This window comes from Pleuronectes platessa, chromosome 20 (assembly GCF_947347685.1).
Source record: "Pleuronectes platessa chromosome 20, fPlePla1.1, whole genome shotgun sequence".
Classification (NCBI taxonomy): Eukaryota; Metazoa; Chordata; class Actinopteri; order Pleuronectiformes; family Pleuronectidae; genus Pleuronectes; species Pleuronectes platessa.
Window position 1 is genome coordinate 10431878 of NC_070645.1, and position 24349 is coordinate 10456226.

Below are 24349 nucleotides of genomic sequence, written 5' to 3' on the forward strand. Positions count from 1 at the left end.
TCTGTTCTGCGCTGAGGGCTGTCGTTCGAGCACCAGGCGGCCCGTGCACCAAGAAGTGAGGAAGAGTCTGGAAAATTATGTGATGTCACATTCGAAAACCCACTGAAATGTACTTTAAAACACCATCACAGTGCAGGAAAGACTTTATTCTTTCTTGAATGGCTGAAAAAGTCTAGAAGACTTGGTAGGATAAAAATCCTGGTGTAATTATAATAAAATCTGATTCCTGCCAGTTACTTTCCCATCTGTTCTCTCCGCCTTAACGTTTCTCTCCTTCTCCTTTGTGTTTTGTCTGCAGGGTTCTGAGAACACAGTCCCTGGAATGGTACTACAACAACGTGAAGAGTCGGTTCAAGAGGTTCGGCAGCGCCAAGGTTTTGAAGACTCTGTATAGAAAGCACATTATCGAGAGAGGGGCGCTCTCTGATCTCCCAGGTAACGTCATCCTCTTTATTAGTCAGCCGCACATGGCCTCCGTGCAGACGCTTCTTCTCTTTTGCTGTTTATTTTCTTCTTTGTAATCATCCTCTTCTGCGTCGTCTTTGATTGCAGAGCAGCCTCCTGTCTCTGTGTCATGTTGTGATTAAAGCAATTTCACTTTTTTAATATTACTCATCCTCAGAGTTTGAAGTAAATCGGCCTCTCTTGAGGTTGCCGATGTTTCCCTCAGCTCCCTTCGATTGCTTATTAGTTTGCCTTGTGGAATGATCGATCACTTTGTTTCAAATGTTGTGTTTTCTTGCTGACTGAATAAATTAATTACTTTCTCACAGGAAACAACGATTTTTTGTGGGGGTTCAGACGCGTGCACAACAGGAAAATGCCTGGAACAGTCAAATGAGTGGTGGGTTGTGACAGGGTAGAACATGCAGGAGGAAGGAGGCAGGACATGATGGATTGATTCCCACTCAACTCCTGCGTCAGCCCTTTACTGCCAGTAGCGCTGAAAGTCTCAGGAGTCGTCTTTGCAAGTTGACATCTTTTTTCATCATGAGATATTTGTGTTTTTCTTCTAATTTCGCCTCCACTCCCTCACTGCGAAATGTCCAGACTTTTTCCTTCTGTGTTCTTATATGCGCTCACTGGACATTTTACTAGGGAGCTGGAAGGAAGGAACAAGAAGCACTTTCAGGCAAATGTCTGGACTTCAGTGCATGTCTGAAACCAGACGGGGGGGGGGGGGGGGGGGGATTGTTCTGTGGAACAACCACTTAATATCTTCACTGCAAAAACATTTCTGCTGTTGCACATGTGATATGAACTGTGTGTGTGTTTGGTGTGAGTGAGTGATGACGACAGACTCGGGCGAGTTGCCCTGTGGTTTCATCCGACCAGTTAATCCCAGCTGTGCACAGGCCACTTTTCGTCCTTGGTGAATTGTTCCTGTGCAGTACAGCAGCAGTTCAGCTTTCGTCCGGCCTCCCCCTCCGCCTCCTGATAATATTATTTTGACCCGGCAGCAACATGATCAGTCTGCCGCTGTGGCTGCCTACACAGGATTAAATGGATGACGAGAGCACAGAGCGGATAAATCAGGTCAGACTTGAGGTGGAACTGGATGAGATCAAGATGAGGGGGATAAATGACTGAGTGAAGGCCTGTAATGTATGTGCTGATTGGATTGGCCTGAGCGATAAGGACAAATGTGAATCCCATCATACTATGCCAGAGAAATGCTGCTACATTATGACTAACTTGCAATGATATAAAAAATGTTGTCCATAACTTCCACATTATTACACTTTCCTTTTTCAGAGAGCATGTGGTATCATCTTAAAAAGTCAGTGACTGTAATGATGAGCTGATTTTGCTAAATAGGAATCTAAAAATACGTTGATTGAAAATTAGGACAAGGTGCCAGTTCATATCAGATCTTTATCCACAGATAATCAAGGAGGATGTCAAACAATTAAGGGTTTGTGCGACAAACACCCCAAATCTTGTAATGCTTTTGGTGATTTACAGTTGTACTGTATAAATCAGGAAAAGAGCTCAACAGTTGAATAGAGAGTTTGGGCCATCATCTTCAAACCATCTAACGCAGACACCTTCCCACAAGCTACGAGACTGTGAAACAATGTTATAAAACGTGTTTTATTCACAGTGTCAAGGAGAAGTGCTACTATTACTTCAAATAGGGTTTTTGCTCCAAAATGTTGTGGTTTTACAGCCACGATTCATCTCATACCTGGTCGGCCTGGTTCCAGGCGTTGACGTTGGTGTAAGAAAGCCAAAGCCGAATGGATAAGTTAGAGTGATGGATGCATTTTCCATTAACGGGCGATTCAGGAACTTCACACATGTTCTTTATTCCTGTGATGAAGTTTCCCTTGTCGGTAGAAAGTTCTCCCAAGACAAACGTGATTGTTGCGATGGCCGTAGCTTCTTCTTCTCGTGTATGAGTGGACAAATGATTCTTCTTCTCAGCCTCCGCTTTCCTCTTTTCCTCTCCCCCCCCCCCCTCATCATCTTCCACTCCACTATATAGTCCTTTCCTTTACTCTCCCCCTCCTCTTCTCTTACATCATCTGCTCACCTGAACCCAGCAGATTAAAACAGTTCCTCATCTCACATCCCCGCTCCCTAACTGGCGAGCTGACATGCCGTATGATTATGTATATACTGGGATTTGTGTGCGTGTTGCTTGTGTGCAACTGGACCTTAAAGCTGCCATAAATTGTCGGTTCGTTCAGGAAAAGACATTTATAGAGATGTTGTGTTTTTCCATTTTGTGTGTTTATATGAAAATATTTATCTTTCCTCCACCCTTGTTATGTTTTACAAATCAGATTAAACTAAAATAAATTGTGAAAATGTCAAAAGCAAGTCAAGCTGTCACAACTATAATTAGGTTTTAATTTATTGGATAGAAAATGCCCTTTTATTCCCTCTTCTGCGGCAAATTATGGGATATGTCAAGTGTCTTGACAAGTACAGAGTATAAGAGGCAACAGATTACCATGATGTTCAGTATATCAAGCTTTCTGTGTTCTCAATACAACATAATATATTTGAGTTTTTGCTTCAGCAAGTAAATCAGCATGAGATTGGAGAAAATTCAATTGGATCATGTTGTTGCTCGATGTTGCACCATCTCGCTTGGTTTACTGTGCTCTAAGAAAAAAGGCTTTTATTATGACGCCGGAAAACTCCCTGAATTTTAATGTGGCTCTCCTCTCGTCTTCATTCAGAAGAAAAGCAGCCACCTGAACATAAAGCACTCCTCAACCGGTTCCCAGTAATGTGAAAGACAAGCTCGCTTTACACATGTGCTAGTAAAGGATGTGTAATTATTTTATATATAAATCACCAAGGGAACAAAGCTTGTGAAATCAACTCCATACGAGTGTGAAATGCCAGCTGACATGAAGGCTCCAGACGTGAGCGGTTTACATCCATCGTGTCCCCAGAGAGAGAGTGTGACCTTCAAACCGATAGGAAGAGTAGACAGCGAGCGATTAGGATGTGTCCATCATCCCTGTGACCTACAACAAATACCATACCATCTTCTCTGCGTGTGTGTGTATGTGTGTGTGTACGCACGCGCAGTAGAAAGTGAGAGTGTTGCTCTGCGTAATAGATGCGGCCCCTGGAGAATCTCCACATTAAACATGGATGAAGAGTCGGTGACCATGTCCCTGTAAAAGACAAGCTGATAACATATCAGTGAGGACAGAGGATACTTAAAGGAAATCCAATCATACATTATTATTTTTTTTCGCTTCATGAGCTAAACTTCCCCTTTTTTTATTCGAATTACTGATTTAAGCTCCACAACAAAAGAATCTGCAGAAGCCAGGGGCTGTTGCATGTGTGTTAAATTAGTAATTAATGCCTCAAGCAGTAGAGCATGAAGTGAGTCCACTAAATGTGTGTTTAGTGTGTGTTTGTGTTCACTCATGAATGAGTCTCTCTGAAACACTGTAGCATTAACCAGTCTTCACTACTTGTCAACAGACATATGATATTAAATAGGACAGAAAACAGTGGAGCCACTGTTTAGTGTCTTGGTGAAAGGAAAATGTTAGAGGGGAAAAAACGAGCATGTGGAGTCACATGATCATTTATTTGAAATGGAAAGATTTATAGATCTAAACTGTTTTTAATAATTTGGGGCTGGGCAATAAGCTTTAGACAAGTGTTTTGGGGAAATATATATACCTGTGTTATTGCACAGGGTATGATGATAAGATTCATACCACTCATATATTTAAATATGAGCTTCATCCAGTAGTTGTTTGCTTAGCTTAGCTTAGTCCAGCACAAATGTAGTGACCGTAGACTGTATATAAAGATGGACAAATTTACTGCTGCCGAAAAGTGAAGCCAAAGCGTCTTAATCGCCACCTAGTGGCTGGCTGCAGTGTTGCTACCTGTTTCCTTCTGTCTGTGGTCTTTATTTAATGTAGTACCGACATTGGAGTAGAGTCAGTCTCATCATACCACCCACAGAAATAAGTGAATAAGTGTATTTTGAAAGAATGTCAAATCATTCTTTCAAAGAGCATGCATTCAGAAACAGAAAGAGACACAATTTTTATTTGAGGAAAACAACAGATTTTACTGGCACACCTCATTTGCCATGTTCCTGTGATTTGCTCCGACCGTGCGTCCCTCTAAAAATGTATCACAGGGGGTTTGTTTTTACGCCATGATAAATCGGTATAAGACCAGAGGCTAATGCTTGTAATTTCTTCTAACGGCTTTCCGAGTTGCTAGTTTTATGGTATAGCATCATCAAATTTGCCATGAAATGCCATGTGATGAGTTTCTTATGAAGCATCAAAAGCAGGAGTGATGGATTTTATTTTTTGACACTTTAATCACATTCATTTGAAACGGTGGATTACTGTTGTCCCACTTTTTTTCCTGCGCTTTGTGTTTGCTGTCACATCCCTCTAAATGTCTGTGGGAAGCTTCCTACCTTCAGTTACATGACGGCGACTCTGAGAAAATGTTCAGACATATTATGACCTTCAAACATTTCTATTCTCTGCCAAGGAAACTGAGAGGAGACGCAGAGCAGCAGAGATGTGAAGCTTTCTGTGGCGGCCGCCGCCTTTTCAGTGCCATGACAAAGGAGGAGTTTATGTCCTTGTGTGTGTGCGTGTGTGTGTGTGTGGGTGTGCGTGCCCTTTTTGTCTGATATTAACACGGCTTGACAAAAACTCAGCCACGCCTGATACCATTAGAAAGCAATGATGTCAGTAAGCAGAACCCTGAACTGGAGAATCAGTTGTCTCGGCCACTGTCATGAACTCGCTGTTTTCATGATTGACAATGTCTCGGACTGGGAACCATTCACTTACATTAATGAGCCACAGCCACTGCTGCTACAGAGCAGTGGTACCCTGTTTCCTTGGGCTCTTCACAAAACACTTGAAGCTGATGGACGGGTCTCAAGATATGTGAGCCACTGACAGACGTTTCTGGAATTCTGAGATAGATGTAAAATGATTGTAGGTTTTGTATAACCACCAATAAAAAACCAAGAACATTGCATTCACATGCATTTTTAAAACCGCATGTGCTTCATGTGACCTTGTGTTTTTATGCTCTGCAGGTTTGTTTTGTAAGATTGTGTTTCTGTGTCTGGATTCACAAAGTTGGGAAATTGAATTCAAAAGTTCAAGTTTAAGTATATTATATATAAAATAAGGGGTCAGATCATTGTGGCCTTACTGATTTGAAAGTTGAAAGGATTCTCATAATAATTGGAATGTAAGCAAATCAGAAAGATGGAAAAAACTAATCTTAGTTTACTTGAAGGCATTTGAAAACATTACCATTTCATGTGGATCAAGGTCAGATACTGAATCATTTTATAGCAAATTTTGTATCGATACAAACGCTTTCATGGAATCTAGGATCAGGATCATTTCATGGCAGTGGTTATACTTTGAAAAAGGAACAGGAAGAAAGGACAATTACAAATCAGAGTGAGCATGTGCTGACATATGCTGATGTGATCCATTTTCTTCCAATATCTTGTAACTTTGACTAAACAGCAGTGCACAAGGTTAAATGTGGCTAATCCAGTGAGTTCTGCTGCTCCTCTCTAACAAAACCTCAATCAGAAGAAAACATAAAAACCTCCCGAGGCCTTAGAAGGGATTTGTACTATTTTACGGCTTTTTTTTTTTTATGGGACATTGATGGATAAACCTCCTTTATCATGGCTCCAGTAGTTGAGGCAGTCATGGGCGTATTGTCACATTCGGGATCATTAGTGTTGTGTGTCTTATCGGAGCTGAGAGCCTGCTGACTCAGAGCACAGAGCTCTGTCTGGAGGGATTGGAGGGCACGATGTTAAACAGAGGCTCAGAGCTGCTGCTGTCGAGAACCAAACGGCTGACTCAGTGTGTGTGATACTGACACTGATGTACATATGTGCACATGTTCAGGGACATATGTGTGTAGAATGAAGCTGTCCCAGACTTCCTGTTAAGATCATCTTTTTAGGCGAGGGGGGAATTTTATGCACATTTTGTATATTAATGTGTTATAATATAACTTTCCTCAAGCATGCTTTATTTTATATGTAATGGTTTGTATGGGGTTGCCAATTTTATGTTTTGGGGTTTACGTCTCAATCCTTTGAAGGAAAGGATTGATCTTTTGTTTCTTATATTTTATTTTTTATGACATTTCCGCGAGTGCAACTTTTATCTCCCAAATTAAAGAGACAAAATGAATCGGGTGCAAGTTTGTTTACTTTCCTCCGTCTCCCAGCCTGTCGTGATGTAAACAGACATCCTGTCGGTGCAGCCGTTGTTCGGAGGACGCTGTTTATGAGGCTGTGTGTGCTGCCAGATGCTTCACTGTAATTGAAAGGAAACCGTCTGGACTGTTCCCCTTCCTCCTCCTCCTGCTGCTGCTGGCACTTTAGAAATGTTTGTACTAAGTGAAGCTTTACTGGTTCGTTTATTTACCCACTTTTTTCATCGGCTTAAGACTTGCTATTTATTTCACTCGCATTAATCCCTGTATTTAAAGAGCCTTTTGCAAAGTAGAATTTTCTTTTTTTAGATAAACAGACAATTTTCAGATTTCTTTTGTGGAAGTGGAGTTTGAGTGCCTGGAGATGTCAGAGCCTTGAGAGGACAGAATATTATTATCAACTCTGGGAGCATCCTTTGAAAGCTGCATAGGCAGAATGATGCAGCACAGCGGTGAGAATAGAATCTCACATTTCGGAGGCTCCTTCAAATGCGGCCGACAAATTTCCATTCGTCCCAACTGGTGGATCCTTCCTGGCCCAAGCTATCCCATGATTTGTTGCAGTTGCAGCTGGAGCATGTAATGATGCAGCAAAGCAGCGCGAATAGAATCTCACATTTCGGAGGCTCCTTCAAATGCGGCCGACAAATGTGTCCTTTCGTCCCAACTGGTGGATCCTTCCTGGCCCAAGCTATCCCATGATTTGTTGCAGTTCGGCGACAAATAACAGCCTTACTGGTTGTCGGACAAGTACAAAACACTGGACTACTGGAAACACTGGAAATGTTGGAGGAACTTTGATATTTCTGACGAAGTCCATATCAGCTGAAGGATCGTTAGATTACAAACAAGGCTGTGCCCAGGTCTCTCCTCCAGCAGGACGAGCCACATATTGTCTGTCGGGAGGAGAAGGTCACTGAGTTCTCTACCAGGCTGGAGGACGAGGAGAGGAGGAAGAGAACGAGTGTCTGTAGCACCAAGGCACAGACAGAGAAGCGGTGTGTCCAACCGAAGGGATAAGAGAGGATGTTCTCCTGATCCACTGGCTGCAAGGTGAGCAGGATGCCCTCCATCAGGAACTGGGGGCATGAAATCGTACCTGGAGGAATGGACGTTAACTTAACTCAACGCCAAGTTCAAAGCCGAGGGTGAGGTCAGTCAGGCTGTTGATTTTGTAGGCCTTAGTGGTAGTGTCGTAATCATATAAATAAGGAAATATTTCTAACATAAAGCAAACCAAGATTTCAATTTACCGCTCAACATAGTGAGTTTTTCGTCAGAGGTTTCTTTGTCTGCATATTTTTGCATCAGCTTCCCTGTGTGTGTGTGTGTGTCTATACAGTGCCTTGCATAAGTATTCACCCCCTTTGGACTTTTCTACATTTTGTCATGGTATAACCACAGATTAAAATTTATTTCATCGTGAGTTTATGTAATGGACCAACACAAAATAGTGCATCATTTGGAAGTGGGGGGAAATATTACATGGATTTCACAATTATTTACAAATAAAAATCTGAAAAGTGTTGAGTGCATATGTATTCACCCCCTTTACTGTGAAACCCCTAACAAAGATCTGGTGCGACCAATTGCATTCACAAGTCACATTTGCAAGTCACATAATTAGTAAATAGGGTCCACCTGTCTGCAATTTAATCTCAGTATAAATACACCTGTTCTGTGACGGACTCAGAGTTTGTTGGAGATCATTACTGAACAAACAGCATCATGAAGACCAAGGAGCTCACCAAACAGGTCAGGGATAAAGTTGTGGAGAAATATGAAGCAGGGTTAGGTTATAAAAAAATATCCAGAGCTTTGAACATCTCTCTGAGCACCATAAAATCCATCATAAGAAAATGGAAAGAATATGGCACAACCGCAAACCTACCAAGAGGAGGTAGTCCACCCAAACTGAAGAGTCGGACAAGGAGAAAATTAATCAGAGAAGCAACCAGGAGGCCCATGGTTACTCTGGAGGAGTTGCAGAGATCCACAGCTGAGGTGGGAGAATCTGTCCACAGGACAACTATTAGTCGTCTACTCCACAAATCTGGCCTTTATGGAAGAGTGGCAAGAAGAAAGCCATTGTTGAAAGGGATCCATAAAAAATCCCGTTTGGAGTTTGCCAGAAGCCATGTGGGAGACACAGCAAACATGTGGAAGAAGGTGCTCTGGTCAGATGAGACCAAAATTGAACTTTTTGGCCTCAATGCAAAACGCTATGTGTGGCGAAAACCCAACACTGCCCATCACCCTGAGCACACCATCCCAACAGTGAAACATGGTGGTGGTAGCATCATGCTGTGGGGATGTTTCTCTTCAGCAGGTACAGGGAAACTGGTCAGAATAGATGGAAAGATGGATGGAGCCAAATACAGGGAAATCCTTGAAGAAAATCTGATGCAGTCTGCAAAAGACTTGAGACTGGGGCGGAGGTTCATCTTCCAGCAGGACAATGACCCTAAACATACAGCCAGAGCTACAAAGGAATGGTTTGGATTAAAGAATGTTAATGTCTTAAAATCAAAGCCCAGACCTCAATCCAATAGAGAATCTATGGCAAGACTTGAAGATTGCGGTTCACAGACGGTCTCCATCCAATCTGACTGAGCTTCATCTTTTTTACCAAGAAGAATGGACAAACCTTTCCATCTCTAGATGTGCAAAGCTGGTAGAGACATACCCCAAAAGACTTGCAGCTGTAATTGCAGCGAAAGGGGGTTCTACCAAGTATTGACACAGGGGGGTGAATACTTATGCACCCAACAGATGTCAACTTTTTTGTTCTCATTATTGTTTGTGTCACAATAAAATTTATTTTGCACCTCCAAAGTACTATGCATGTTTTGTTGATCAAACGGGAAAAAGTTTATTTAAGTCTATTTGAATTCCAGTTAGTAACAGTACATAATGGGAAAAAGTCCAAGGGGGGTGAATACTTATGCAAGGCACTGTAGGTGTGTGTGTGTGTGTGTGCTGCCGTACCTGCCCACCCGTCTGACTCGTGTCTGTGAGGCAGCTCAGTCCTTCTGTGTCGACATTGTCCTGATCTGCTGCAGGTCATTTCTCCATCCATTGTCCCCTTCCACACTGCCATCGACGATAATTCAGCTCTAACCAAGCGAGCACTGTACAGGTCCATCGAACACCGCTTCAGTCGACAATGAGACAACTCTGAGAGTGACGGCCAGCTGGAGCGTGTAATGGTCTGGGGACATGTTATCCCGTAAACTGTGACTGGGAGAAGTGGGATGGACATAGAGACATTAAATCCAATGTATTTTAAGTGGACAAACTCCTCACACACCTTCAGGCTGCGTGTGTGAGGAGCTGCTGCTCCTAAGGCAGCGTTTCTGTGATTAGATGTGCAGAAAAACATCAAACAATGTCTTTTCCTGTTGAATTACAGCTTGTCACTGCACGTCAGAGTGAACCGATGTCACAGTTTGTGATTGCTGGCTCACAGGCTCGGCACTAAAACGTCACACAGCTTTGACAAACAGCAGCTCATCTCACAGTAAAGCTGAAATAGTAGAACATGTGTGACAGCTGGCTGTCTTCCTGAGACTGTCAAGGGAATAAAATAAATTCCTCTTTGATTTTCTATTTGTCAGCTCGGCCTTGGTTGAACTCATTGAACACTTTCTGAAATAGCTTAAGTGCATTGCTGATATTATCAAAATATGTTTATTTGCACTTGGTGGAGAGTCTGTGGGTGTAATGGCAGAAAGTGTTACAGTTTGCTGTGGCTCTTTGAAGCCAGACTCGCACCAATCCAGCGGGAAGGCTCTGACCGTCTGTGTGCATTCAGCCAGGGACACGCAGCCCGTCCAGCAGGAGCAGGACACTGGAGAGCGGATTAATGTCGGCGGCGAGCAGACGAGCCAAGGATGGAAGTCACGGCTGTTTGGTTGTGCTTGTGTCAGCGGCAGGAGCCAGAGCACTGGAACGAGGCCGAGGTGTGGGCTGGGTTTTGTTGAGACTCGGGTCAGTGAATGGAAATGAGCTGAAGTGATGACGAGCGGTGGAACCAAAGACGGGGTGCTCTTGTGTTTTGTCAGGACAGAAGTGCACGTGGAGCCTGGTCAGTCAGAGGTCTCACTTCCCTTTTACAGCAGCATTATATTCTCCCTTAGTGGTCAGTTAAAACCCTCTCCTGGGCTGCCTGACAGTTTGTCTTCTTAATCACGACAGAGCCCACTCTTCATTTTTACAGCTGGACTGATGAGAAGGCCACAATAAACGGGGGAACCACAGGGGAGATATCTAACAAGAGTTAATGGGCCACACAGGGAATATGTGGTTTTAAGGGTGGGGGTGTGGTGAACTAAATCTTCCATCTTCTCTCCCCCACCCCGCTGTTCAAGAAGCCCTGTCTAAGAATCATTACCAGAAAAATTACCATTTAAGTGAAAATAGTACCAGATAACTTTTCCACTCGAGTAAAAGTCACTTGCTTTAAACTTACTTTAAGTATTAAAGTAAGAGTACTGCAGAGAGAAGTCCAAATTCCTTATGTAACTGTTTATTAAATATTGTTTATACTTCAGACTGTCCTATTAATAAAGAATGCTGCAGCATTTGAAAACATGATACGTCATATACCAGTTCCGAAGCCATTTCTGCAGTTTTTTCACCAGTGATACTGCAGGGGGAGGCGGAGTCTAACAATACCTGGCTGCTTGGATCAATTGATCAATTCCCCGCTCGCATTTGAACATGTAAGGCGATGCAGTGGAGCAGAAAGTGCAGTTATATGTGGTGCAATGGTTCTCAATCTTTTGCACATCAGTCGTTTCAACTCACAAAAATTAGACCACAGACCCACATTTGACAAATGTTCAGCTGTCGAATGTTTTATCACAGAAAGTTTTATTATATCAGAACAGTCAAACATTCTGTCAGTGTGATGACATTATACAAAAAACTAAATGTAGTTTCCTTTTTGCCAGGGGACCCCCCCCCCTCAGACTTCACTTTGAGAACCCCTGAAGTAGTGAAGTACACCGAAAATAAGTCAACTTAACTGTAGAACAGATAGAAAGTAAATATACTTTGTTATATCCCACCACTGATTTTAAGTCCCATGTCCCTTTGCTGTAACTTGAGATTTGGGAGGTTTCTTTGAAAAAGATTCTTGCACAAATATTGCGCTAAGTGAGTGAGCTACAAAGAAAACATGGTGATGCTTTTATCCACTGAGGATATTCCTGTTGCAAGTGTCGGAGAGTGATTTGTTTTGAAAGGCAAGAGGGGAATCATCATTGTCATTTCCCTTGAACTGTCACTTCCTTTTGTTTTCCTTTTATGCACAATTGGGAGCGACACCAAGTAGGAGAAACCAAACAATTGCAATTCACAAGTCGCCGAAACAAAGTCGGGAGCGCAAAGAGGGGTTTAGTGGCATTGTGTGCACTGTAACCTACTTTCAATGTGGCAACCGTGCAAAGAAGAGTGTGTAGCTACATTATTTCACATTATGATAGGGGCAGGATGTTTGAGGGCTGTTATCTGACTGGTTCATTTGTCTTTGTCTCGCAGAAAGCAGTGTTCACGACGGAAGCAACGACAACGATGGCAGCATCTGCGGCAGTGACTCCGCCTTCTACAAACAGAGTGAAGGTGAGAGATGTGCTGGGGAACAGGCAGCGCCGGGTGATGGGGGATTTCAGCTGCGTTGGGTTTGCCATATCGATTTTTTTCCATCAATTGTCCCTTTTTTTCATCTTGCTAAAAGGTTGAGCTTTTATGTTTATTGCCCAATAATAGTTGCCTCAACAAATAGACACCGCTCTGTAAATGGCGCGAGCGTGAGAGGGAATCTCATTAGTGTTACACAACAATAAAACTAATTGCAAACACACAGAGGAGAAAGCTCTCTTCTCGACATTAAACTGCACACACACAATCACAGGAGCATAACTGCACACACAGCCTCCTACACACCATACATATTCAAGTTGAATAGCTCCTATATAATGATAAAGCTTATTTTATTTATTTTTCAGTAATTATGAGTTGCTCTTGCAATGATCAAGATGTGTCAACTAGATAATGGCAGTAATTCAGAGGCCAACAAACAAACTCTGTTTACATCACGTTGTTGTGTTTAAATGGATCAAACCAACAGAAACCTTTTTCTGTCGCTAATGGTTTAATGCTAAAGGACATAAATCACCATTATGGTTTGAGTGTGGGTCGAATTCATTCCTTAAATGCACATTAGAACAGGTGCATAGAAAAAAATGAATTTTTACCACAGAATAGTGACACAGATTTCTTCAGGCTGGGACTCTTATCAAACATTTGATGTTCTTTTAAAGGCAAAACATTGAAATTCACCATGCTGCCAGGGATATGGTGTGTAATGAAAGCTCACAATTTCCCCAATAACTTATCATCAAGGTCATGCAGCCCTGGTTCCGACAAAATGTTTGAAAGCAACCTTTTCTTCCTTGTTTAAGAAGAGACGTCATCAATGTCATAAAAAACAAGGGCGAAAGTCCCGGATCCCGACGGATTTGTAAAGTCATTTGGATTTATCCTCAGGGAAATATGAATGTCTGGATCAAGTCTCATGGTAATTCATCCAGTATTGGTTGAGACATTACAAAGCTGTGCTCCGAGCACCGATAAACTGCGACAGTTTGCAGGATTGACATTTTATTGTATGATAAAGAGCAGAGGTCAGCATATTTGTCACAGAGGTGCATGTGCACGTCTCCCAGATGTTTGAAGATGCTGTACGTGTGTGATAACAGGACACAGTATGGCCGAGACGCTCACAGTCGCCCTGCGTGTCGCTGAGGAGGCTATAGAAGAGGCCATCGCTAAGGCGGAGGAGTTCGGAGACAGCTTGGTGAGAATCCCTCTGTTCTTCTTTCTCTCTGATTTCCCCTCCTCTCTTTTCTATCCCCCCGTTCTCTTCCATTGCCTCTTCATTCTCTCCCCCTTGTGTCAGTCACAGTGGGATGCAGTCGTGGTTTTAGGCAAAGACGTTGGCACAGACCCTTCCCTGGTAATCACTCGCTTTGAACTGAATATGTCTTCATTCGTGTGTGTGTGTGTAGGAGAAGCAGAATGAGGCTCGGTATCTGCGGGACCACAGAGAGGAGCTCATAGAGGAACTCGCTACAACCATTGTGCAAAAAGTAGGTTGAGTAAGAGTGAGTTTCATTTTTACATGTTAACTTACTTTTCCCCTTTTATGTGATGAATAAATGCAGTTAACCTTGTTTTTCAAATGCAAATGCACACTGGAATCTAGCTCACTTCACTTTGACTGCTGGATCAGGATCAGGGCCGTTTTATTGTTTAATTTAATTGCTTTTCAGTTTCATTTATCATTTGTTGGCCATCGGGTCTTTGAAAGTGAGATAAAAAATGTAGTCTTTTCTCTACTTTAAGTGTTTAGTTGCACATCACATGAAAATGGAAATGAATACAGGATTAATGCGTTTAGTTTCATGATTTAACATTATTCATGTTAATTAATAATTAAATGCTGTTGCAGAATTACATTTTAATTTGTCTAATTTGCATTTATTATCAAAATGTTTTATGCAAACGAAGCCTGTTTATCTGTACATACCTCAGGGCTCATTTTGTCTTATTTCCCCCTTTTCTTCTTCTTCTTTTCCTCTCCTCTCAGATCATCCAGAGGAGGAAGCACTCAGAGATGCAGACAGAGTACGACTTTGTCTGGCCTCAGCCTCTGATCCAATCCAGTGACCTGCCCTCTCCGTCTCAACCTCACACATCTTCACAAGGACCACAGGACCCCCTCAAATCCTCTAACTCTCTCTGGGTCAGTGTGCACATCCACTCTAACCCTAAAAACATACGACACAACAACTGGTAAAGTGGTGGCAAAATAAAACTACCATCAGTCTGTGCAAACTGCTGATTCTTGACCAGAAGGATTTGGTCTTTGATGATGCAGTTTGTGTTTGTGTGTGTAAGATAGAAATTACACCTTTGGAGAATTAATTTGTTTGTGGGTTTTATTTATCTTAATAAGGAAGAAAAACAGCAGTACTAAAGATCCACAGGTGTCAGGCCACACAGGCCTGCAGGAGAAAGAAAAGAGAAGCTCGGTTCAAAACACACAGAGTGACATTACCCTACTACACACCATTACATGTTTACACAGAAAATCACTGTAGGCCAATATATAGGCTATATTCATATTTAAAAGCTACGTCTTTATACAGTATATTACCTAAGCAAATACAAATCCAAGCATAAAAAGTATTCATCAGTTCTGATCGATACCTAAAGAGTCAGAGAAACAGCCGAATGCAGATTAACTTGCATTTTTTCACTGAAGTTTGAAGAGAATTACACACAAAACAGCAACAACACACATGTTAAACAGCCTCTGCACAATCACATTAGCATTTTACACACACACACACCTGACTGGGGTTCCCACCGCTTGTCAGCAGGGACCGTTGGAGATTTGTCATCGTCCCGTATGAGAGAAGCATCAAAGCGGCGCTCCCCGGGCCTCGCCATTCAGTTTCCCGCCGCTTCACTCAGCTCAGATCAAAGTCCTGTGAAATACGTCGGGATTCTCCTCAGCTGCCCCACGGGAGCGGCTCTGTTTATCAGCTCTATGCAAACACCCTCAATGAGACTCATTGATGCAACTACTCAAATCCGTGCTGCACGAACAAATTCTCACGGTGCATCCTACCCACTGTAAGAATTCATATTTCATCTGCGCTCGACTAGAAAGTTCAGTCTATGCCTTAACATATATTGGCACTCTTATTTTTCAGATCAAAGCTTCTTTCATATACACTGTTTGTTTCAAATTATATTTAAGTGTGAGTTTATGCAGATGTGCAACTTTTGAATCCACCCGTGAAAACCCTTTCATTCTCAGTAGAGAAGCCTTTAAATCGACATCCCAATGTTTAACCAAGTTTCATGGTGTTCAGTTTTTTTGAAAAGTGTAAATACACAAACTGTACAAAGTTGTTCCACCAAGAAAACTTCCTCCAAAACCTAGAATATCCCCCTCATTGATCGGAGGATGAGTCGAAGAGACATTTATGGGTGTAGAAGAGAGATGAAGAGATTTGTAGAGCTTCTCCTGGCTGTCTACTTATTGAGTGGTGTTCTAGCTCCACCTGCTGATGAGAGTTTGAACTCACAGCTCTACTATCTACGACTCTATCTGTCTCTGGAGACTGTGCCACTGCAGTATTTGTCTGAGTTGAGCTTTTTTTTGACTGGGGCCTGTTGATTTAAGTGAGACACGACCCAAAATTATTAATAAAGGCGATGATGAGTCTCCTTTTTGCCATGTTTTTGAAAAATACTATTCATTTTAACAGTTGGATTAAATCTTTGTGTCCTGTGTGTGTGTGTGGTTGTAGAGGTCGCGGTCAGCGTTTTCCCTCACCAGTGACGACTCCCCAGAGAAGGGCCCAGAGGAGGAGGGAGCCGGAGCAGGAGGTGCCTTGCACGAGTACGCGTCTCTGAAGCGGGAGGCCAAGGCCACGTCCCTACCCAGCTGGAAGAGCGTCGATCGCCTGGACAACTCCAGTAAATATGAAGTTTTCATTTGATTTCTCCTGCTGTGGATGCTGTTGCAGTAGCGTATTCCTTGTGTTTCATATTTACCGTTTCCCCTGACCATGTATTTCATCCAACGACTACTTTTCAATAACTGGATGTTGTAGCTTTCATTTTCATTTAGATTGTTTCTCTAATTCCAAACATTGCAATCCCCTAAAGCTATTTTTAATAAGCACAGGTTGGAATATGTCACATTTTAAAAGTGTTTCTGTTGGCCATGCTCATCCAGGTGCATCTTCAGTGCTCCAGAGCCCAGACGGGAACTGGATCGCCCTGCACAGTTCTCAGCTGTCTCGGCCCAGCCTGCTGACCAAGAGGAAGAGCCTGGTGTTCAGCGTGTTGGAGAAGGAGTCCGGCGTCGTCTCGGCGTACGATGAGATGGGCTCAGACTCCGAGGAGGACAACGAAGGCGGCTGGGGCGCGGCTTTGAGACAGTTCAGACGCAAGTTGTCCGACGAGACTTACTACACGGACTCGCAGCACGACCCAGAGTGGACGTACACCCAGCACCTTCCCATCACGTCGCCGTCCTCCGGCCAGTACACCAACACAGAGACCCTCAACTCGGACTCGGAGGCTTCGTCTGTGCTGTCCGCGTGTCCTCGTAAACCACCTCATAACTTGTTGAGGAAGAAAGGACCGGCGGAGACACACCTGCACCCTCACCACCAACCCCTGTACCACCAACACCTGCACCAGAACTTCTCTCCGTACCCTCTGCACTCAGAGGCACTGGATGTGAACTTCAACCCCACGGTGATTTGGATTTACTTTATAAGTTTGAATAACTATTTACTACAAATACTGATAGAGACATTTTCTAAAGTTTTCACCACTGGAAAAGGTTTTTGAGATTTATTGATAGTGAGTGCTGAGCGTCTGTAGCTGATTCTTTAGTCACATGGACTCAAAAGGTCGATAATCTAAATTCATAATGTCCAGGTACATCAGAAACAAGCACGTAAAGACAGGGAGATGAGAGGCTTCTAATGCTGGAAACCAAAAATGTACTCAGTATTTACTTATATAGTAATTTATTATTATGTATAACTTCACCCATAATTGATACTGATGCATCACTATTAAAGTCAATTTGTTCAATTAGGCCATAAGATCGGTGATTAATGTGGTAGGAAGGAATAAAAAATATTTGTAAGTTCGGATTTCGATTTATTATATTAAATTGTAGCAGAGTAGAAATAGAAAATACCATAACATCAAATGGAAATAAGGGATCTCATAACTGTGCAGCACTGTGTATTGTGCATATGTGCTCAGCTACTTTTGCACCACTGCTCCCAGGTGATGGGAGACAGCAGCGAGGCCGAGGAGCGGCAGGTCGACCCGGTCAGAAGGTCACGACGACGACGGAAAAGCAAGAGGGAGTCGTCAACTGAGCAGAGCAGACCTGGAGGCCAGAGCCACGCACAGTCCATCTACCCCTTAGTACAGGTGAATGGAATGTTGTTTATTATTGTTGGTTTTTCAAATCCCCATTGTCAATGAAAAAAATGTCATATAAGTTTAACCATTTGAGGGCAACAAATAAAAGTTATTTCTACAGCAACTTTTTTCTATCTGTGATGTGTACATTTCATGGTTAATGTTTATTTTCCTTCTTGCCTGTATCCTTGTGTTTCCCTCTTAATTCAAGGAGAACAGTGGTTTCCTGCTCAACGCCCTGCTGAAGAGGGGTATGAGTGAGGAGCAGCAAGCACCAGACAATATGCCTACAGCCCCGGCTGCACTGGACACCTTCAGGCTGGATGCCATGACACCAGAGCCCGAGGACTTGGACACATTGGCCCCAAATTCCGCGGCCCTGAGTCCCCCACGGCCCCACTCTCTATCTCCAGGGTCCCAGCACCCGGCCTGCGGCTCAGGACCCGGAGACCTGGAAGAGGAGCTACGATCCCGACTCAGTCAGCTGGTCAAACGGGCCAACAGCAAAGACGACAGCTCGGCTGGAGAGGAGTGGCCCGCAGACAGACAGGCGGACAGACACAGTGACAGAGAAAGAGAGAAAAAGAGGCTGAAAGACGCAGACAGGGAACGGCAGAGGGCGAGTGAAGGATTGAGAGAGAAACCGAGTGAAACGGTGGAACAAGTGAACGGACAAGATATGAAAAGGAGTGAGAGACTAATAAAGAGTCCCTCGGAGAGAGAGGAAGGAAGAGTGAGGGAGAGCAGGTTGGAGAAGGGAGTGGAGAGTGTGGAGGAGAAAGTAGACGACCAGGAACAAACGAGAGGAGACAAAAGAGAAGCAAACAGACAAAGTAAGAAACAACATAAGAGAGATGTGGAGAAGGAGGCCTCACAGAAAGGAGGAGGCGGAAGGAGGAGTGGGTCGAGTGCAAGTTCACCTGCGGTTACACCTTCTTCCCAGGAGGGGGCGCTGTCAGACAACCAGGTGAGGAGGCGTAAAGAAAGAAGCATCTGTTTCCACTGCTTCTCATCAGCTTTTATCTCTGCTCTGCTCGAGTTCGTCCGTCTGTCTGCAGTTTGATTCATTTCCCACCTTCCTCTCCCATCCATTTGTTTAACAATCACCGCTGTGTGCTTCTCTTCTTCTTTTTCGCTGGTGTGTGTGTCTGTGTGTGCGTCAGGAGGGACAGAACGACTCGGAGCAACAGCAGAGGCTCCAGTTGCTCTCCTCTCTCTTGCAGCAGGTGAGATATAGGTGAGACAGTGAAGGCGCACTGTTATATGTGCAGGAGGCCTTGCTCGATAACAACTATGGCAACGTAGCCACAGTCACTTAATGCATTTATTCCTCCCTGAAACGCACAGGCATGGTTGTGTGCGGCTGTCTAACTGGGTCAAAGGTTGTTTGTGTGTTTTTTATTTCGGTTCAGATGTTGGTGGATTTTTCTGAAGCTTTCCTAAAAACTATTGGTCTCCTTACAGCTTTGTATTAATTAGACAGGAAGTCACTTATCATCAAAGAGCTGCAGACTTTGTTTCTTACCATTAATAAAAACCTCTGATCTTTTGGTTAAAAGCAGAGCTGCAGTATTGATATTTTCACATAGTGGACATAATGGGCAAGACCAACCTCACACAAAGTCACACAGAGAGGTTCACGCATTCATTTATGAGCTCATCTCCTGTACTGGTGCTACATCTGAGGCGTGTTGGTCGATGCTGGTTACGTGCCAGACTCATAAGAGCTCCTGTGAGTAATGCTCGTCTCTTACAATGTGTATGACCCAGGTGTAGGGTGGTCTATTTCTGCTGGTTTTCACAGCTCCCTTGTCCAACCTGCCAGGGCGGCTCGTTTTGATGTGAACAGAAGAAAATGTGACATGAGTCATACTTTTGGCTTTTGAGACATTATTTTGTATACATCAGATTTGTAGAGGAATAATTGGCATTGCAATTTTACTTTTGCTTGTTTGCAGGACTAGGCGGAAATTACTAAACCAATGTCCTTCAAATTTACGGGGGTTTGGGACATGACCAAAGACTGAACTCTTTAAATGTTGGTGTGGACCCAGATCAGGGGTCTGATCCAGAATTCTTTATTTTTTCAACATTGATAGATCTCATATATATATATGTATATATATAAAAAAGCTTTCAGGAGTGTGTGCAAGTTGGTGCCAAACCAAAAGAAAATAGAGATCTAAAGTGGTTTACACTGGAATTTAGATTTAACTCGACATGAATAAAAATAACTAATAGATTATACACTTATATGGGAATGTAGAAAAATCTGAGTTCCTTCTCTCTATTTGAACTTTCCGAAATACCTTTCATGATAAGTGTTTCTATTGGCAATAATAGGGGCTTTAAAAATCTTAACATTTCTTACTTGATTTAAAACTGTGCCCCATACTCGACTTTCCATTATAACAGTTTTTAAACCTGCCCCTGGTCCTAACTATTGGGCTAATTACTGAACTTTAGATATTCTCCATATTCCTACATGGCAACCTTTCTTACAATAGAAGATGTGATCATGAGCAGTGAGGCATCAGGGTGTTGGATCTGCATGGCGACGGCCTGGTTCTTTGGAGTGGATGACAACGTCAGACTCTCACCAAAGATCCATTTCTCCATCGACCGACCCCATGTCAATATCTCCCAGCATCCATCTCTGCGACTCCGTCTTTGTAACATCACTGAACGGTTAATTAAAAAAAAAAAAGATAAGAGGTTTGGTCCTCAGACTCATGTCTCTGTACTGAAGCTTGTCTTTACCAACGCTCTGCCCCTCATGTCTCTCTCTCATCCCTGTACCTTTCTCTCCCATAAACCGGATGATACTGCGTCTGTGTTGCTGAGAGGGATCAATACGCCTCCGACACCACGGACAAAGCTTTACATCTGTCTCTCTTTACTACGACATCTCCTTTGCTTCCTCTGTGTTCAGAAGTCAACAGCGTATTTCTTTACAGAGAAGGCATGTTCACCACTGAATTTTGATTCACTACAGAATTTGAAAACAAGCTGCTCTTGTTAATCTGAACACAGTAAACACATGGAAAGATTTTCATTTATTTTTCTGCCAAAGGACGGCATGGCTCGTTCACATGCATATTTTGGGTGAGGGGTTTATATGGACATGGATATTGGCTTTATTTTGAAATTGATTGCTGTTTGAAAATTTGGCAGATGATTAAATTTGTGGCTTTTTAGCTTCACAAATGCTTTAATTCATCTCATCTGCATATAGATCATCATGCGTCACTTTTTGCACCATCTGAGCCCAAACATCCATTGATCCATTGGTTTTGTCTTAAAACTTTCTCTTGTTTCCTTCTCTTTTTCCTCATTCCTCACGATTCTGGATTTTTCACCAGCTCTTTTCGTGGTGCGACAGTAATATGTGTATATTTCACACTGCACAGTCTTCTTTCACACACAGAGAACACGAGATAGAGATGCTGATGAAATGATTAAATGTATTTAGTCCACATCATTTCAAAATGTTTGTTCCGGCTCAATGATAAAGTCCCAGTCATGATTGCATTTTATCATCACAATACTATATTTTCTCTCATCTATTTCTTCTTTAAACTGTTAGCCTTCCAGAGTGTATCATACACTGACAGTGTGTGTTTGTGTGTTTCTGAAGCAGAAGTACTCGGCGGCGTCTCTCTGCAGCATCACCACAGAGGTGCTGAAGGTTTTGAACGCCACAGAGGAGCTGATTGGTGAGGCGGGAGGTGAGAGCTACACCCCGTCCGAGTCCATGAGTGCTTCTCCGATCTCCAACTGCTCCGAGACCCGGCGGCTGGACCAGAGGCTGACCAAGATGGAGGAAAATGTAAGTCAGTCAATAGCTACAGTCTAATTATTCAATTTCCCCCTTAATTGCCAAGGGGAACTAACAGTCCAGGTTATCTCCTTCATGAAGGTGTACCTCGCTGCTGGTGCTGTGTATGGCCTAGAGGGGGCGCTAGGGGACCTAGAGCAGTGTGCCCGCAGTATTAGCAGTGATACCACAGACACAGATCTGGCTTTCCTTGAAGACCAGGTTGCCACTGCAGCCGCTCAGGTCCAGCATTCTGAAATACAGGTACTGCAGGAGGTTTAATATCACACAATTAAGAAGTGGACATCATAGTACATATTTAGCATTTTCCCCAGAGTCAAACTAAAATAAAGATTGTAAGAATAATTGCATGAACCATATTGCAAATGGTTGATTTTGTAGAGTGAAGCCTTCTTCTCCTTTCTAAGATCTCAAACATTGAGGCGAGAATATCAGCCCTGAAAACAGCTGGTATGAACGTGACCGTCTGCAATCGCTTCTCCAAGTACAAGCCACCACAGGCGAAGGTATTACACTGCCATTCAACGACACCCACACACAGTAGCCTCCTCCAATAGCTGTGAGAACAATTGTGTTAACATTTTACTACAAGTATCGATATGTTAAGCAACACAAGGAAAATGGGAACATATAGCAGCTCTAAACCAGGAGCAGGGTGTTTAATACAGATTCTCTGGTTACAGCCTCAAACTCTGGATACATCACGCCATCAAAGACGGAAGCTTCCAGCGCCTCCTCTGAAAGGTACCACACAAGATGTTTTAAATTAAAGCTTGTTTGGAGATATAAAGTGAACAAAATGTAAACAATGAGGGAAAATATCAATGATAAACATTTTACAATCATCCAGCAAATTTGGATGGGACTAGAGAGTGTAGGTTATTGATAATAAGTCAAGGGCATTAGATATTAAATAAAAGTATAATTATAAATTTATGTTTTTTTTTTCAAGTTGGATTTCTATGCCTTCTGGTGTCTGCAAGATTATTTCATATGAACCAGTTTCAGAGGTTTATGACCCACGCTGATTAACATCTATTAACATATTAAAATATCCTAATCACTCTATAGATTATCTAATGATGTATATAAATACAGCAGGTATCTTCTGCCGTGATGTCCTGCTGCACGGCACGCGTCAGGTTAAGCAAAAGAGAATTGAGTCTGATCACCTGGGCTGACTTATTATGATCACATCAATCCATACTCTCGTAACCAGAGTGAGTGAGAGAGACAGAAACATGGAGAGGGACACTCATTCACCTTTAGTCAATGTCACACATTTTGCGCTTTGTCCTGAGAGAAGAGATCGACGGCTGAATGGATGCAGAAGTGAATACATCTGCTGGAAAGGGAACTGAAAAGCTCCATTAGATGCCAAGCATTCAAAATGGAAAACACACACAGTGCAGGAGGAGAAGGCCGATTTTTTTTCTTTTCTTTTAATCAACCAACAAGAAATCTTTTCCTTTTTAATGTCGGTGAATGGCCTTTTTCTGTATTTTCTTTTTGTCTTATTTTTTTCTTCACCCGCATTCCACACAATAGATCTGATTCAGGTTGGGGGGGGTCTTATTCAGCCGTCTTCATGGCTGCAGAGACAGGACGCAGTATAATGGGGCAACGCCAGTGACCAAGACATGTAGTCGTGTCGTTGATTTCAGCTTTAGTCCTTTTTTATCAATCCGTCAGAACGTCTACGTCTAGACAGACTGTTCATCTGAATCATATGTCACTGACAATTTGTCTTTTATTTCTGGACATGTCTCCTTTTGAATACCACCTTTTTTCATTCTGCATTTTGTGTGTGTTTTAGAAAAGTTGGAGCCAGAGCAACAGGTGAAAGTGTTTCGGCCATAGTGACAGTCGGCAGCACAACGAGTCCCTCAGGGCCAACTCAGAGCCCCAGTGACGGGGGCCATTCTCATCCAGTGCCTTGACCCAGCGTCCGCCTCCAGCTCCGAGCCAAGCAGGGACCAACACCTGTCCTGTGTGACCCCACCAAGCACTCAGCCCAAAGCCAGGCACTGTCAATGGAGACACTTCGCAGGAGACGCGACGGGCTCTTTCCCCTTTTCCCATGTTCTCCTCATGGCCGCCAACGTAGAGCGTCGTCAAGCAAGGTTGGACTCAACAGTCAGTCTCTCTGCCTTAAAATCTGCAAACACTCCTCGTGAGCCAACTCCAAAAGAATATCTGTACAGGCAAAGAAAAAAAGAAAACATGTCCTTCTATCTGTTTGCAAGAGTATTGTGATTTAATGTGAAATGAAGATGTGGCGAAATCTTTCAAAGACTTTCTGTGATTCAACGTCTGAAGAAGAGGCGGAGCCGTGTTTAACACTGCAGCTTCTCTCACCAAATGGAAGGAATTTTTTTATTGTATTATTTAAGAGCTAATTTTGGATGATTGTCAGTTTATACACACACACACAACCAGTAATTATAATCATTGTAATACATTTGGCTTTTACAAATAAATGAAGTTCCCAGAAAAGTGTTTATAATTTAAAAAGTATATGAATAGTGCATCTAATTTAAATGCTTATTTCTTGTAGAGAGATAAATCAGAGGTTTGATACCTCTCTGTTTGTATGCTAAATGTAATGAAAGTACAGTAGAGCCAGGTGCTGGTTAGTTGGCTTGAGCATCTTAAACATGGGGAAAGGCTGTTTCTGACAAAAAAAAAACTGCCTTCTACCACATTGAAAACTCAATATTTTGAGTAGCACTAACTGTTGTGAACCAGAGACTGTAT

At 42.8% G+C, this 24349-nt stretch overlaps 1 protein-coding gene across 3 annotated transcripts in view; it reads left to right on the top strand.

Moving 5' to 3' along the window:
- Positions 1-23452, top strand: part of myripb (myosin VIIA and Rab interacting protein b) — a 96615-nt gene extending 73163 nt beyond the window's left edge. Inside the window, exons 3-17 of one of the 3 annotated variants that reach the window (XM_053412661.1) lie at positions 299-435; positions 12265-12345; positions 13485-13582; positions 13794-13874; positions 14375-14530; positions 16110-16278; positions 16541-17067; positions 17590-17763; positions 17966-18721; positions 18918-18980; positions 21392-21583; positions 21674-21835; positions 22000-22098; positions 22276-22336; positions 23409-23452. In XM_053412661.1, the coding sequence (XP_053268636.1) occupies positions 299-435; positions 12265-12345; positions 13485-13582; positions 13794-13874; positions 14375-14530; positions 16110-16278; positions 16541-17067; positions 17590-17763; positions 17966-18721; positions 18918-18980; positions 21392-21583; positions 21674-21835; positions 22000-22098; positions 22276-22336; positions 23409-23452 (2800 nt within the window). Of the gene's footprint in view, positions 1-298; positions 436-12264; positions 12346-13484; positions 13583-13793; positions 13875-14374; positions 14531-16109; positions 16279-16540; positions 17068-17589; positions 17764-17965; positions 18722-18917; positions 18981-21391; positions 21584-21673; positions 21836-21999; positions 22099-22275; positions 22337-23401 lie in introns of all 3 variants that reach the window. The other 2 variants (XM_053412662.1, XM_053412663.1) reach the window with 2 other exon arrangements.
- Positions 23453-24349: the final 897 nt, after the last annotated feature.